The 17,437-nt window shown below is 32.4% G+C and overlaps 1 protein-coding gene across 1 annotated transcript in view; it reads left to right on the top strand.

Annotated features, from left to right (window-relative positions):
* The window catches only part of LOC130890781 (dynein axonemal intermediate chain 7-like), a 53,835-nt gene extending 36,819 nt beyond the window's left edge, over positions 1–17,016 (top strand). The window contains exons 17-20 of the mRNA XM_057795098.1: positions 6,504–6,564; positions 9,754–9,914; positions 13,644–13,745; positions 16,865–17,016. Of these exons, the coding sequence (XP_057651081.1) occupies positions 6,504–6,564; positions 9,754–9,914; positions 13,644–13,745; positions 16,865–17,002 (462 nt within the window). The 3' untranslated portion in view covers positions 17,003–17,016. The remainder of the gene's footprint in view (positions 1–6,503; positions 6,565–9,753; positions 9,915–13,643; positions 13,746–16,864) is intronic.
* Positions 17,017–17,437: the final 421 nt, after the last annotated feature.

The following is a 17,437-nucleotide window of genomic DNA, read 5'->3' as shown; positions in this document are numbered from 1 at the left end:
TTGATAAATAATGGGAATCATCACTGCTTGAATGTGTTTTTCATCTTACCGTATTTGGACCAAACAAAAATGTTTTTGTTCTGATGTTATTGAAAATAATCAAACAAAACACTTGTATCGTCACTCCACAAAATTGCAAACATGTCTTTCTCTATAACGGCACACAGTTCGAGAATCCAAAGATTACATAGAAGACACTGTTTCCAAACCTCGCCCTTTGTGTTTTGCGAAAACAGGGGAGCGCAAAAAAAACATTCATCATCTTCAGATGGTTGCTTGGCTTGGCTTAATCACCAGAAGATTCAGATAAGGAAACCTTATCACATCCTGAGCCATCAGAAGAGAAGTAACTGACTAACTGACCTGTTGTTTTTTCTAGTTTTAGTTTCTTGGGCTTGAACTTTACTAAGACCAGTTATTGCATTGTTTGCTACAGTAGGGCTATTTTTTTTCTTAGTAAATCTTCTTTTTTACCTAACTTTTAGATTTAGGTGTTTAAGCAAGCGAGAGTGATTGCTTTAATTCATTTTTATTGAAAGCCGAGGTTATTAAGTTAGCTTCGCCGGGCTCCTACCCTCTGGTTCCTAGCCAGAGGGTAGCAATTTCTTAGTCGAGATTAGCAGTGGTTGAATTTCTTTGAGAAAAATTAAGTGAGAGGTAGGCATTCTTCGCTGCACATTAGGAAATTGTTCGAATTCTTCTGCTCGCGGCTGTTTGAGGATTCGTGTGCTTTTATGCGTCTATGATTGAATCTTCGTTGGTGAATATATGTCTGTTTACAAGAACAATGCCGGCTTGCTAAAACCATTCACAGCTTTTTTAAAATAGACCTTAAATAGTTCACTAATATCAAAGTCTTTTACTGGATGGTTGTTTATTTGGAACAACTGACGAATTTTCTTGTTGTAAAACGTTTTTAATATGCCTATTGTTGTTTTATCTAATGGCTGGATCTTGTGTAACCATGTGGTAAGCAAATTATGGTAACAAAATTTCGTCTTCTTTCAACGTTTCTCTGTAATACATAGTCCAGTCTCATCGACTGCAATGGACATTGAACTGCCTGTTATAATTGCAAGATAATTTCCTGTTTCAATGTGCATGGTACCTTACTTCAGATGTCAGCATATTGATAGGAAATGTAAGTTAATATGTAAGCAATTTTGGTTGGTTCGATCCATCCGGGTCGACGGCTTATTATTATTATTATAACTATGATCGTTGTCCAGTACAGACATGTAACGTTATCAATATACGTGTGAGAGATTTTTGAACTTCCATTATTCTAGCGAATAGCTAGATCATGTCCCCCTTTTTACCCTAACGGACACATTCTTCACATGGCGATCCTGCCAGCCCAAAATAAATTAAAATGTTGAGTGGAAAGTGGCTAAATGTGCAAGTAAAGTGATAGCAGAAATGGGATCATCACAATCAAAAGAAGAGGTAATTATAGCACAAAGCGGTAATAGCGGAGGCAGTACCACCAGTTGGAGCCAGAAGTTTTCCATATCTGAAATTTTGGGATTGATTGCTTTTGTACTTTTTTTGTTCCTTATCATATGGCGACTTACTCGTCGTTGCAAGAAAAGTTTGGAGAAGAAGATCAGAGAAGAGATCCAAAACAGCAGAGAAAGTGTTGTGTAGTGCAGTGTAAACTGTGATGTGTCGCAATCGCAAGGAGTTCAAAATTCAAGACGTTGTGTCCAAGCGTCTCGGAAATTTCAAAATTGAAGAATAAAAGATAAGTGTTAATTTTAGTCAATTATTATCCATGAGCGATCTTGAGGATATTAAAAATTTGTATGAGGAATTTAGGGTATTTTTAAGAAATTTAGGTAAAGACAATCAGCAGCGTAGAAACGATATAATTTTAATTAAGAGTAAACTCAGTAAATTAGATAGGTTAAAAGAAGAATATGAACTTGCAAAGCAGAATTTTAATAAAAGCACTCATAGCGAAGATGTGACAAAGAAAGCTAAGAATTATGTTCAAATAAATGACAAAAATATTGCAGAAATTAAACAAATTTTAGAAACTAGATCAATTAATATTACCTCTAATAGTAATTTAGTCGAAACAGCAGAAATGGCTGAAGAATTTAGTTTAAGAACAGCAGCAAACTTATTGCCTTCTGTGGACGATACAGAGAATACTACTAAACAATTAATTGATGCTATAGAATTGTATGACGGTTTGTTAAATGTCGCGGGAAAAAAATTGTTAACTACTTTTGTGTTAAAAACGAAACTTAGTCAAAATGCGAAACTAAGGTTAGAATCAAATTACAATTCTAATGCCGATTTAATTAAAGATATTAAAGCTAATTTATTAACAAAAAAATCTGCTGCAGCGTTGTCAAACGAATTACATAGCGCGAGACAATTAGAAAAATCAATAGATGAGTTTGGAAAATCATTGGAAGATTTACTGGTCAATCTCACATTAGCACAAGCAGATGGAGATGGTGGCGCAGTCAAAATTTTAAGAGTGGCTAATGAAAAAATTGCAATTAATGCGTTTGCTAATGGTCTACGTAACCATGAACTGCGAACAGTTATTAAGGCGCGAAATTATGCAAAATTGAAAGACGCGATTAGTGGCGCGAAAGATGAAGAAATTTCAAAGAAAGCTTCATCTTCAGCACAAGTTTTTCATACGCGTAACAAGAGTGATTCGAGACAAAATAACGCGTATAGGGGTAATTCGCGTTCAAACGGAAACAACAGGGGAAGTTATAGAAATAATAGCAATCACACTAACAGAAATAATAATTATAATTCCCGGAATAGCAATTACAATAACCAAAACAATCGTCAGCGTGATAATAATAACTTTAGAGGACGAAATAAGGGTCGTTATAATAACAGAAATCAAAGATCAGGTAATAATAGATACAATCAAAATAATAATAATCAAAGATGTAACGTGATAGGAAGTGGTGAAAACAGAGAAAACGGTAGTACCAGTAGGAATAGTAACAATAATGAATCGAATGAAGTAAATACGTTTTTTCGATCCTAAAATTGAACAGGAAGATAGTATTTTAAGTTTATGTATAAATGGATTAAGTTATGTACCTATTAAGTATGGGATGAATGGGTTAAACTTATTATTAGATTCAGGAGCTACAGTAAGTATTATTTTTGCATCTCATTTGAGTGACAACCAGTATATTGATTCCTCAGAAAAAATTAAAATCAACGGTATAGCTGGTTCAACATATGCAAAAGGAAAAACAAATATTACATTTTTATTAGGAAATACTAAAGTTAGTCATGATTTTCATGTTGTAGATGAATGTGGTAGCGATATGCATGGAGTTTTAGGAGCTGATTTTCTTTTGAAACATGCAGCTATTATTGATTACGAAAAATACTTATTTTTATTTTGGAATAAGGGTGAGAAAATTTCAATACCTCTTGATTCAAAATTCAATTATTGTACAACAATACCACCAAGGTGTGAAATAATAAAGCATTTTTTGGTAGATAACAATGACGATAGTGTAATCGTATCCCAAGAAATTTGTAAAGGTGTATATGCAGCGGGACTAATTGTTAGACTTGTTAAAAATATGATTCCGGTTAGATTATTAAATAGTACCGATAGAGAGATTAAGCTGAAAAATTTTAAACCTAGAATTGAGAAATTATCGAACTTTGATATTTGTAACTTTGAAAAAAGTAAATTTTCAGTAGACCGTATTGATAAATTATTGAATAAAATAAATGTAGAAGGGTTAAGTAACGAGGAAAAAACGTCAATTCATAAAATATGTGCAAAATATGACGATGTGTTTCACCTGGACAATGACACACTTACAGTAACTAATGTTTATAAACAAAAGATCCAGTTACAAGACGGAGCAACGCCCGTTTACGTGAAACCGTATCGGTTGCCGCACGCACAGAAAGCAGAGATTCATAAGCAAATTGACAAAATGTTAGCGGACGGTATTGTAGAAAAAAGTAAATCAAGTTGGAATAGTGCTCTTTTATTAGTTCCGAAAAAAGCAGACAGTAATGGTAATAAAAGTTGGAGAGTGGTGTATGATTATCGCTTATTAAATAAACAAATCAAAGACGATAAATTTCCATTACCATGTATAGATGAAATTTTAGATTCATTAGGTGGAGCTATGTATTTTTCACATTTAGATTTGGCACAAGGATATCATCAAATCGAATTAGACTCTGAATCCAGACAGTATACAGCATTTACGACAGACAGAGGACAGTATCAGTTAACTAGATTACCAATGGGATTAAAAATTAGCCCTAGTGCGTTTGCTAGAGCAATGACGATTGCCATGTCAGGCTTAAATTATGAGAGTTGTTTTGTTTATTTAGATGACTTAATTGTTTTTGGTAGTACACTAGAAAATCACAATCAAAATTTAGTTAAAGTTTTGAATCGTCTCAGACAAGTTAATTTAAAAGTAAATCCTAATAAATGTCAATTTCTGAAAAAACAAGTTTTATATTTAGGTCATTAAAAACCCTGTCTGTTGTCAAGCTGTATCTCCTCATTTCTTATATCAAAAAAGGCACCGACAGATTCCTTATTAAACTTCACATCTCGTGAAATAAAGGTTCCAGTAGACTTCTCAACCTTAAAACATCTGGATATTTTTTTCTGAAATTGCACAACCAATCTTTGCCTGTTGATTCGTTCATCGATGAAAAAAAATTATGTTTGTTAGTTATATTATGTATATTGTTTCTTCTTGCAAGATGAAAAGCAGCATTGTGGACATATTTTCGTGTCAATCAACAAAAAGTTCGATTCATAGTCGCATAGTGGCGAACAAATGCTGATGTACCATTCAGAATTGACCGTTCAAAGTTGTTCTAATGGGACGGTTGTGACATGTCCAGTTATTCCGAAAAAACAGGCGACTATTTGCTTCGAAGTACTTTGTGCGCGACAACTCTGATTGGATATAGCTCGTTTTAAAAGACCCATACAGTCGAATCGAATCGGCCACGATTGGATTCGGAGAACCAGCAAAATACGGTGGCTCGAGATTTTGCTTCCTGATCAAAAGTCGAAGCTAATATGTAAATATTGAATATCAAAAAAAACTTTTATGTTAAATAAATACTTTTTCTGAAAAATATATAGATATTAGATTCTGTTTTTTTTAAACAAACCAATTAAAAAAAAGAAAATACAGTTATATAATAAAACAACCTTTTTAAAATCCAATGAAATTTGACAAGTTCATTTTTTTCAATGTATATATATTATCAATATCAAACATCTTTAATATATTAATAAAAATAAAATGAATTAAATGATAATAAAAGGATTTCTATTTACAATAAATCTCTTACAATTTTATATTTCTATTTATTGTAAATACAGATCTGTCTTCGTGAGAAGGGACAAGGCGAGTAGCGCTGATACCCCACATCTCATTGCAGGCTCCACTTTCACGTGCCTTCAGCTCGCGTTTCCTACCTTCCCTACTTCCATGTAGACAGTCGGGTACCAACGAACATGAACTATCACATACCAAAATGGTAAAGAAGTCCATGATTTCGTGTTGCAAGATTCACGTGTGACTATTAGACAAATAGTCGAAGATTTAAGCGTCTGATACCACATGGTACATACTATACTAATTGTCGAAAGAAATTGTCTGCACCATGATATGTAAGTTTAAATGTAATAGACAGTTCTTGTTTAGATGAACATGCAGGTGGAATACCCTTACACAAAAATGTTAATAAAGTCCATGTTCTTTGTGGAACGACATATAATTGAAGATAGTGGTGTACCATACTATGTGGATCAGCTTCGATGAATATGAAAAAAATTACTGTAGGATGGGTACCACGAATGTTAGCAGTGACAAGCAAACTTGAAAAGAGTGCACAATATAGGCAAAACATAATAAATTTTCTGCAAAATTAGTAGTAATAGATCAACCATGGACTTACTATGATGTAGAGACCAAAAGGAAACATCGGGTTCCACTACCGCCGAAAAAATTCAAGATACAACATTCAGCAAGCAAAATCGTTCCGCAAATCAGTGGTTTGTACAGATTGTACATATTTCGATGCTATGACATCGATGGAAAGAATCCGACAATGTGGAGACTATTTTGAAAATAAAAATGATATAAAGTTCTTATTAAAGCGAAGCAAAGGGACTAACTCTTGTAAATAATGTTTAAAAGACGCGCACAGGACGTAGTGATAGTAGTTAGACTTGTATAAATCTTCTATTAGAGTAATTACCAATTATTACCTACATTCATTATTGTTATGAACACTTCATGATAAGTTTTATAAATAAATAAATATTAAAATAGGGATTAGTATTTTTACCATCGCATCGTAATAATTTCGTCGTTCTGTTGTTAATAGAATAAAGAGTGGATTAGAAATACCTTATGATGCGGTTGATTAGCTGCTAACTAGAAAAAGTTTTAGAAATAGTATTTGTTTTCATTAACAAGATTTGTGTGAAAAAATAATATGTGTTACAGGTATTAAAAGAGACGGGTATAAACATATTTCCTGAACACGATGCATTTTGTTACGTTGAAGGTGAGTTTCCTAAAATTTCCTTTCACGTATGGATTGACTTACTGCAAATTCGAATCCATATAAATTTTTAACAAGACCTAGTACTTAAAAATAATCTTGTAACGTTTTCTTCCATTTTATCAAAGAAAGCAGATCACGAAATATTATTTATGTGAATTAAAATGTGACAAATGTATGATATTAGGTAACTAAAACAAAATAATTAACAAGTTTATAACGAAAAAGAAGTAGAATTTTAGTAGAGTTAAGAGCAATATGTGATTGAATAAGATTTACGAAAAGACCATAAGAATCTTGCATGCTCGGTCTTGTTCTTGCGTAAGTCTTGAAGTTCACGGACATCTTGCATGAATCTTGAACTGCTCGGTTTTGGTATTGGTCTTGCGAACTTAAAGCTGATTTTGGTTTTGATCTTGATATAATTGGTTTGTAATAGACCCATCGTGTCCCACTAAACACTACCAAAGGCCGATCTATTTCAAAAATCAATCAGATACTTACTGTTGATCCTTCCCTGATATTAATAGTCAACCTGTAAGACTTGCAAAGGTGGTTCAATTTCGCATGAGTTTTGAACACTGTCTGGTTGAAAGGCCAGTAACTAATCCCATATTTTGCACCTATTTAAATAGAGCAGTTTATTGGTAATTCAGGTAGAAAACACATCTATATGAGCCCTACCTTGTCTCTTGCCTCGTCTTTTATGAATCTCCGTAGAGCGAATCAATCCCATTGTTGTACGATAGATTGGGAACTAAGTCATGTAGGATTTGTTGTACTCTAGCGTAAGCCACCACACCAATTCGGCTATTGTTGTTTTTATAGCTGCTCCATGTATAAGAAGAGAGACGTGCCCGTGTCTCTATGGTGCCAACTAAGTATCTTCCGACCACATTCTATCACAGTAAACAGCGCGTTAGCGTGTTTTTAAGAGAGAACAATCTGCTTATGTTGAAATATCCTCCACAGAAGCCTTCTCCGTCTAAACCTTTTAACCAGGAGCCATCCATGTAACAGGTAGCTCCATTATTGAATATCGCGGGCTTGGAGTCCCTCGTAGCCCAGCCATATTAAGAGTTTCACCTCGAAATAAAAGACAATAAGCTGAAAATTGGTATAAACCTTTGTTTTGTCGTTATAAATATTGTCTCAAAAGTCCCCATTGCTATCGTGTCCGCGTCTTAAGATATTGAAGATCAAAGGTCATTAAAATCTTTTTTTTGCGAATGTCTCGGTTCCTATTACTCAAATCAGATTCGTATTTATTATAGAGTTGTAGAATATAAAACTCTCTACAGCTTTTGTTAAAACTTTCTTTCCATACAACCAACCATTTTTTATTATAATTATCAAACAATGCCCATTATTTATGTACTAATTATCAATTATTTATATTTAACTATAGTATATTATCAATTATAGGTTATATATTTTAAAATTAAAAAAAAAACAGTAAGGAAATAGATAATATACAGATTTTTATTCATCATTAAATATGGCTTATATACATTTATCAAAATGTGAGCTTAAATATTAAAATTGATTGTCAATGGAAGCTAGTTATCTACCTTCTTCTCTGTCGTCTTCTTCTTGTTGTCGCTCAAAAATGTTCATCAATTCATTGTCATCATCTTCATTATCGGTCATATTCATCTCCAAACCTTTCAGAATTTCAGGATCGTATGAGCTTTCTTCATCGGGATTACTTGGATATAGTGGAGCTTTGAGGCAAGCTTGTCCATTGCACAGTAGCTCTGATTTTCTGCATCCACAGTGGGACCTACAACCATTTTAGCAATTGTAAAATATTGTGTTAAGTAGATCGGCTGGTGCTGGAGGTAATAATGTTCTTATGGGCTCCAGGATTTCATTTACAAGTATCCAGCCCTATTCTTGAGGTTCTAAGCTCTAACCACGTTTGAATTTGGTAGTAGACTCGTATGATATATTGATGAGCTGTTACACTTGTTGGTGGAAGTATTGACAATTGTACAAGTTTATTTAGTTTCGTTAATTTGATGAATTTTTGGAGCGTTTTATAATATCATCCTGATGTACACTCCATTTTCAAATAATGTTTGTACGTGGCAGTTTTCTTATTGAAATACTTCCACCAGTTTATATAAACTGGGAATTTTCTCCAATGTTCTAGCAACAGTTTTTTTCCTCTTTTAAACAGCGCAGAAGTCGTTTCACAGACACTAATTGCGTGTAAAAATAAAATGTGCTTTTTAATACGAGGATATTGGTAAAAAATTGTAGAATAGTAAATTTGTGTTTTAACATTGTCATTTGCACCTTTTTTAAAGAAAATTCCCTGTAGGTGTGATTGAGTATATCCATTTAAAGTCAATATATTCTCCTATGATGACGGCAGTCATGACTATACGCGTCCACTCTTCGCGCTCTACCCCAAAAATGGTTCGTTGTATGGAAAAAAAGTTTAAACAAAAGTTGTAGAGAATTTTATACTCTACAACTTTTATGATAAATACAAATCTCAATTGAACAATAGGAATCGAGATATTCGCAAAAACCCGATTTTGACGACCTTTCACCTTATCTTAAGACGCGGATACGATAGCAATGGCGACTTTTGAGACAATATTTAGAACGACAAAAAAAAAGGTACCAATTTTCAGCTTATTTTCTTTCATTCTAAGGTTGACCCCTTTTTTACCTAATATGACTGGGCTATCGTCTATTTTTATCTCACAGTGTGTCCTTAATGATGATGATGATAATTAACAAATGCAGACGCCATTTCATCACTGCCTATAAAAATGTTAATACATTCACTCACAACCTATGACCAGAATTTCGAATGGCCAGTTACTCCAAAACGCATTTCGTTGAACAAATTTAATGGGTTGAACACCACCACATGGGTTATAGCTATAAATAAGAGCAGTAAACATTATTTCTCAGTCAGTTCCGTGATATATACGTAATATTAACGAGCTTTTGATTTCTTCTTATGAAAACAGTTTTTGTAAATGGAACAACGAAATTTTCTTCTGTCCATAATGGGTGGTCACGTACGTATGGTTAACTTTTCTTCTGTTTTTCATGGTAAAGAAAAATTGAAGGTTTCATGTTTTTTTGCAGGGTTTTATTTCCAAACTTTCCTAAATTTATGTTACAACCTAATTATGAAAAATTTTTCTCATTACCTTTGTAAAATTTCAGGCTGTTGCGAGAAACAATGGCCGATGGAAAAGAATCTTTACTGTAATATGGCAGCCTTGAGCGGCTGTTTTAATTTTGCATGGTCCAGATGGAATTTAACACTAGGTAGAAGAAGTATCGTTTTATTGATGAGAGAATACTCGTTCGATAAATCAAAACAAGTAAGTTATAAATCAAATCTCATTATATTTTTTAATTAGTTGGATACAATTTTTTTTTAAATCGGTTCCACCTTCTTAACAATCCTGTTGGTGTCCGGTTACACTCTTCTCTTACACAGATAATTGCCTTTCATTTGATTATTTTGGTATTCTCCTTCGTCGTTTTTGTTATAATTTTGGTAGCTTCTGGAAAAGAGAAATTCTTAGCCGACTTTTAAAATGTGAGGCTATCCTTACTTGAGGACCTTATCATCTCTCTAATAGTGTACAGCGATTCTACTTCTACTTCTTCCGTAGAAGTTTTTTGTTCCGATATTGTCCGCGCTGTCAATTGGGGTCTAGCTGTTTCGTTTAACTCTTTATAATATTCCACTTTAAGGATGTTTGATTATTTAATGTACGTACTTTATTCAAAAACACAGACAGAACGATAGAAGATCGATGGGCCAAATGGGCAAAAGATGAAAAACCAACTTCCAGAACACCTCCCATTAGATGGTACGAAAGATGGACATACTTCTCAATAGGCTAAATAGTAGAATAAACAAGACTAAGTCTTAAGAAAAGAGAAAGAAGGAGACAGGTCATCAAAAAAATAAACTGCAAATCCTTTCACACATTTCAAGCTCTATCTTTTACACTCTATCACTACATAATTTTTGATGTACCTACGAATATACTCATTTGAACTTTTTATGAAAAAAATATTCTAATTATTTTATTTTGTTGTTTTTTGATAATTCTCTGTAGTTGGGATTTCCTCAATTAACAATCAGCAATGGTTTGCCAGCATCCCAAGGTTCCATTATCTTTCTTATCGCTTTTCAACAACCTATCTTGAGAAATAGCTCTTTATGTTCATTCAGAAAGTATATTTATGAAGATTTCATCACAACATCTTTTGAAGCTTAAGCATATTCAAATTAATGATGTCCTAAAAAGGTTCTGCAAAAGATTTTTTGGACCTACAAATATTCCCGCATTTACTTTGGCCTTTCTCGGAAGCAAACAGTTTTTGGAGACATCATTTCTTAATGTAACGTTGATTTAAGAGATTAAATTTGCATAAAAACATCAATACATGTTTGCAGCACCAAAATCATTTAACGCTGTTGGCGATAGAAGAAACTAGTTTTTCCATTATAAAGTACAGCTTTTATACCTGCTTAGATAAGTTGAAGAATATTCTCCAATCAGTTGATACGTGCTTACGAACAAAAATCTATAAAGATATCCAAACTGGGCTCATCTTAATATATAAAAATTCAGTGTTCGTGTGTATGTTCCGAATAAACTCAAAAACAAGTCAACTGATATTCATAAAAGTTGGCATATATATGTACTTTGTTCCAACTTAAATGATAGGATAATTATTTTTTAAATTAATAGTCTCAATAATTAATAATTATTAATAAACTGATCATCAACGTTGATTGTTGTTATTAATCGTAGTTTCCATAAGTCTGGAACAGATAGCACCTTAAGTCAATTTTTTTACAGAGAACTGTAAAGTTTTGTTTTTTGCACCTCATAGATGGCGCCACACTTTAATGTGATAAATTTTCTTAGACTACACACTATACATGTCTTATTTTGCCTATACCACTTAACGTCGCTTCTTTCAAATCACTCTTCATTTTGTCTTCGTTGTGTACATTACTTCGAATATTTTTTTCTACTTCTAAATTACAGTTTTTCTGACAACAGCAAAATTCATTTACTATTTTTAGTAGAATGCCACCCATAAAATCCAACCTTAATGCCCGTAGCAAGAAGACTCGATGACCACGTGTTGAAAGGGCTCATGAATCAGTCGAACAGAGAGCAGAAAGAAATGCAGCTCAAAGATTTCACACAACTGAAATTCGTGCACGAGAACAGCGTGATAATCGTCGACAAGAAAATGCATTGAGAGCCAGGGTGGCACGTCAACAACACAGATTCATATAGAGAACAAAACCGAGAAAATCATCGAACCAACCGCGCAGTAACACGTGGATCATTTGTTCGTCTTGCATTTAATTATGTACCAGACATCAATTCGGCCGATTCCAAAGTTACTTTTGGTGCGATGGATAAAATTTGCAATTATTGTCAGGCGTTAAAATTTCACAATGAAACACCAGGCATGTGTTGCGCATCAGGAAAAGTTGTATTGTCACCACTCCCTACTCCACCTGAATTTTTAAAATCCCTTCTTTCTGAAATTTCAAATGAATCAAAATTATTTTTGCGTAAGACACGAAAATTTAATTCTTGCTCCCAAATGACGTCGTTTGGAGCATCCAAAGTTTGTGATTTGTCATCTGATGGTCGTAATTTTGAGACAACATTCAAACTTCAAGGCCAGGTATATCATAAAATTGGATCATTGATGCCAATGACAAATGAAGATCCAAAATTTCTTCAGATCTATTTTATGGGCAATTGTAAAAAACGTGTAACAACTCGAGGCCAATATAATTTCATTGAACAAACAGAAGAGAGAGCAATTGTATTGTCATTAGAATTATTTCAAATCAAATCACTCAGCCACAGCAACGTTTGGCCGGGTCTGCTAGTATTTCATATATTCCTTTAGATAAAAGTAAACTTCTAATTGGATCTTTGATATATTTTTGAAAAATCAGATATAGGTGCAATGCTTCTTCCTCTTCGCTGTCTTCTTCCGTTCCGTTCAGTACAAGATAGTTTGAGTTTTAGATATTCATTCATTCATACTCGAGAAACCCATTCATTGTTCTTTTGCCTATTTTAGTATCCATTTTTTTTTCTTCTTTACACCGTTACAAGTAGTTTTTCTTTAACCTTTAACAATACTGTTTGTCACTTCACATCAAATATATTGGACCGTTTTTAGATTTTACGGTCTATTTTATTGTTTGGTTATAAAATTATTTCGTCCCAAATCTCAGTATTTGATTTTCCCTATAACAAGAAGAATTTTTCTTCCAATAGAATCACTACAAAATAATTAGCACGAGAGCTTCATTTATTCTTCTCGGTTCTCATCTATTGTCAGTATGGAGGTTTGTGTCGATCTAAAACATTAGTTTTGTATATTTTTCTACCAATAATTTTTCCTCAGTACAATAAGCAGAATCACTAAAAAGTTAAATTTATCTGCATTTTACTATTTGTTTAAACTCATCTTCGATTCTCATTTGTTTTCTAATGAAATTAATTCGAATTGAAATGTTACATAAATGCTGAATGCGTTAATAATTACATGAACAACTAAGTTGAATCAATTGAAATGGGAGAAAGGGTTCGTAAAGCAGAAACTGTTAGTAAAATTTGTACAAACTCGTGACATAAAATTAATTTTCTCACACATATAATTGATGGAAATTCACATATCCTATGAAAATAAATTTAATAACATATCGCACCTCCGCTCAAATAGTGTCATAAGTCAAAAAAAACCATCAAGTAATAAGCGTTTGAAATTAATTCTTCATTTTCAACTTTTCGAATGATAACTGAAAAACTCACAAAATTACCGCACTAGAAACTATTAACTTAATATTATTAGAGATAAGATTTTCAAGTTACTTAGCACCAATAACACAACAAAAGAGATTTTCTAATTTTTTGAGTTACGACGCCAATTGAGCGGAGGTACGATATTTTTTACTAAATTTAAAACTTTTGTTAATTCTGGATGTAATGCAACAAAATTTATGTTGACTAGTGAATTGAATAATATAAAATTGTCTTATTTTTCAGAAAAACTATTCAACTCTTCTAGTTACCCCTACTAATTCTACAATAATCAATTGTACGGAAGTTAGTCAAGAGTTTTCGGATGAACCTGTAGAATCAATCAAGGTGACGACAATAAATAATTTTATCCACGACTGTACACGTATACGTATGCTTTCTTGACCTTAATAATACCCGTTAATCACAACAGTGATTAATGAACCTATTAACCACTGCTGTCGGATACTATGGATTTAGCTATATTATATTTTTTTGGTTGGATTTTATGATCCAAAAAACTACTACTTCAATTTTGTTCTGTACACATAAAAAATTGAAATAATTAATTTTCCTAGACTAGAATCGAACCCGGGATCTGCAGTTTTAATGCAAAGAACATTAACACTGAGCTATCCGCTAAATCGAATATGTTTATCGTAAATTGAAGTACCTTTTGAAACAATATAAATTTTATTTAACACTATTATTATGTGTTTAGATTTCTCAGTAATTTGATATTTTATGTTAAATTATGTTAAAAACCAACCAAAAATATATATAGAAAATGAAAGTGCGTGTTTTTTAACACCACCAGAAATAAGAGAAGCTGCTGAAGATGCCACATTAAATTTATTCCAAAAAAGTCAAGGCAATTGTATAGTACGACATATGAATTTTGAATTGACAAAAGTAATTATTGATAACTGGGTGATTCCGTTCTAACTGTGATTTTTTGTATTCAAAATTTCAAGATTTTAAAATTTAACTTTTCTAACTTTTTTATGCATATTATTCATCTATTTTACTGTAAAAATAAAACTCTAAGAGGAATTTACTACAACTTCAAAGTATCACGAGCAAGACACAAATGTCGGATTTTGAGTTCCACGGTACTGACTCATTTATCCACGGTACTGACATGGTAACTTAAGATATTAAACAACAAGTGCATCAATTTTCCTCAGTTTGATCATAAACATTAGAATTTATAAGGTAATTAGTTTAAATCATTTGTTACGACAAAAAAAATTAATAATTTATCGGTAAATTCTAGGAATGGACATGACACGGTACTGACATTCAAGTGATGTAGTATAAGTTTTCTTTAAGTGGCAAGTTATATTGTATAAAAATAATGTTTAAATATCTTAAGAATTATTCAATTAACACAAAATTTTTATTAATTGATTATTAATTAATGACTAGTACAAAAAAACAATACAGGACATTGAATATCACAGTTATAATGGAATCACCCAACTATCCTCTTGTAACAGCATTTTTGTGTTGATTATTATGGAGATACTATACGATTATTATAATAATTTTGCGATAACTATATTCAAATTAACAATAATTTATTGTATGAAATATTTGTTTCAATAAAATAATGGTGTATCTAATAATGTAACAAAATTTTCCAGCAAAAAACTTCAACAAAAATATTTAATAGTCGTGGATAAACTATAGAACTACCCGCGTAGAATGAGTTATTATTCATTCGGTGATTTATGCAGTAAACTTCACCTCGTCAATAATAACCTCCATCATACACTTGTGAATAATATACTATTATTCTATTTTACTATACAATAAACAAACTATTTTTCTCTGACAAGCTATGATGATTTAGGTACAGTTTTATTTTCAATCTACCCCCACGCCTTTAACTTAAAAACTTTTTTTTGAATTTTTTTAAACGTAAGAGGCGTACGTGTTATAGATAGTTTAAAATCAAACTGCTTAGCTATAACCATCCATTCAATTTTTCCAAAATAACTCAATTTTTTTTATTTCTCAATAAAACAGTGAATTGGAATTTTAAGAATTTTTTCAAATATTGTTATTAAAAAATAATACAGTTCCGTATAATTACTATTCAAGATTTATACTCAAGAACCTTCATTATACACTCGTGAATAATATACTATTAATTATGCGTAAATTCAGTCATGTTCTAAATATACAGTTTTAAAAAAAATATTGATTTTCAAAACTATAAAACCTAGGCTTAACAAAAATAAGGAATACTTGAGCGGGAAAGGAAAGTTGTAAGAAAAATTAAAGAACGTAGAACTCCAGAAATGTTGAAGAAAATCCAAAAAGTGGTACTGGATGATCGTCGACTGAAAGTGCGCGAGCTAGCAGACATAGTAGGCATTTCAAAAAGTGTGGTACATTGCATATTAACTGAAAATTTGAACATAAGAAAGCTGTGCGCAAGATGATTGGCGCGTTTGCTCAACAAACCAACAACAACAGCGTCATGAAGATGTTACCATCGAGTGTTTGGCAATGTTTCACAGAAATAAAGATGAATTTTTGCGCCGTTTCATAACCATAAATGAAACGTAGATCCATTACACCCGAAACAGAAGTACAATCAACATAGATAACTGAAAAGGGAGAACCGGCTCTAAAGCAGACAACAAAGTCCGTTCCATCTGCAGGCAACGTCATGTCGTCGGGTAATTTTCATTGGCTACCTTGAAAAAGAAAAAACTATGAACGGCGAGTATTATGCGAACTTATTGCAGCTTTTGAGCGAAGAAATCAAGCAAAACGGCTGCATTTGGCTAAGAAGAAAGTAATGTTTTATCAAGACAATGTACCAGTTCACAAATCCGTTTTTGGAATAGCCAAAATAATGAATTAAAGTGTGAATTCCTACCTCATGCACCTCATTTGCCAGATTTAGCTTCTCCGGACTTAAAAAATGGCTCGGTGATCAAAGATTTTCCAACAATGAAGAGCTTATATCGGAAGTTAATGACTATTTTGAGAAGTTTGGCGATTCTTATTAAAAAAGGGGGCATCGAACTTATTGACCATCGCTGGGAAAGGTGTATGTGTGTGTGTGAATGGCCAGGTACTTCTGAGAAAATCCTTGTATAATGAACAGAAAACACTCATTAAGGAAGTAATTTAGTTCTAAATTTTCAATAAAAAGGTTTTGTAGTTTTTAAAAAGAAACAATTTTGGAAGGGAATATTGAGTGGTTTAGATATCGATTTAGCTGTGCGCATAACACATTCGTTGCATAATTATGTTACAACTTTCAAAAATATTCAATTTCTTAAGTTTATCCTGAAAATTCAATACTCTGAATGGATTATGACAATATTTGCGTTCAGGTGCTTAAAAAACTTCATATTGAATATAATTTAACTCTTAAATCACTACATTTAGTTTATATGGAAGGGCATTTTCTGAAAAAGGAATCTAATTGTTATCTTATGTTTCAGTTTTCCGCCGATTTGTACAACTTAATGAAAACAATTAGTGGAATTGCAGTCAGAAAAAAAGTTGGAGAATTTTCCAAATTAAATATATATACAGTTTCCGAATTCTTGATAGCTACAAGAATTTTGAGTTTCTCATAAATTTAATAATAAAAAAGGCATGAATCAAACCAGAGCTTCATTTCTTCCGAAAAAAAAAACTTTACTTTAGTTATGGTCATCATATTGTTAGTTTCCACAATCTTTCGGAAGTCCTCTGTCAAAATTTCACTTAAATCTGAGAGATAGTTTTAGTACCATGCGAGGAAAAATACTTTGAACAAGTTATCGTCTTCAGAGGCTGAAGCTGAACTAAAATCTACCAATTTTGTACTAAATTTTATGATTGTGTATATGTATCCAATAAAAATTGTTGGATGCATTTGAAAGCAATCAAATTTTTAAATGTAAGAATAGCTTGAATAGGGACAATGGACACATTGCTTACAGCTCACTCTATAGTTTAGTAGTTGAGGAATAAATGTGAAGATTCTCGCCAAGGAAGTTTTCCCACTAGAATTATTTTTCAAGGCAGAA

This window comes from Diorhabda carinulata, chromosome 2 (assembly GCF_026250575.1).
Source record: "Diorhabda carinulata isolate Delta chromosome 2, icDioCari1.1, whole genome shotgun sequence".
Taxonomy (NCBI): domain Eukaryota; kingdom Metazoa; phylum Arthropoda; class Insecta; order Coleoptera; family Chrysomelidae; genus Diorhabda; species Diorhabda carinulata.
Note: the sequence above shows the minus strand (reverse complement) of the source record. Positions and strands in the feature narration are given on the sequence as shown.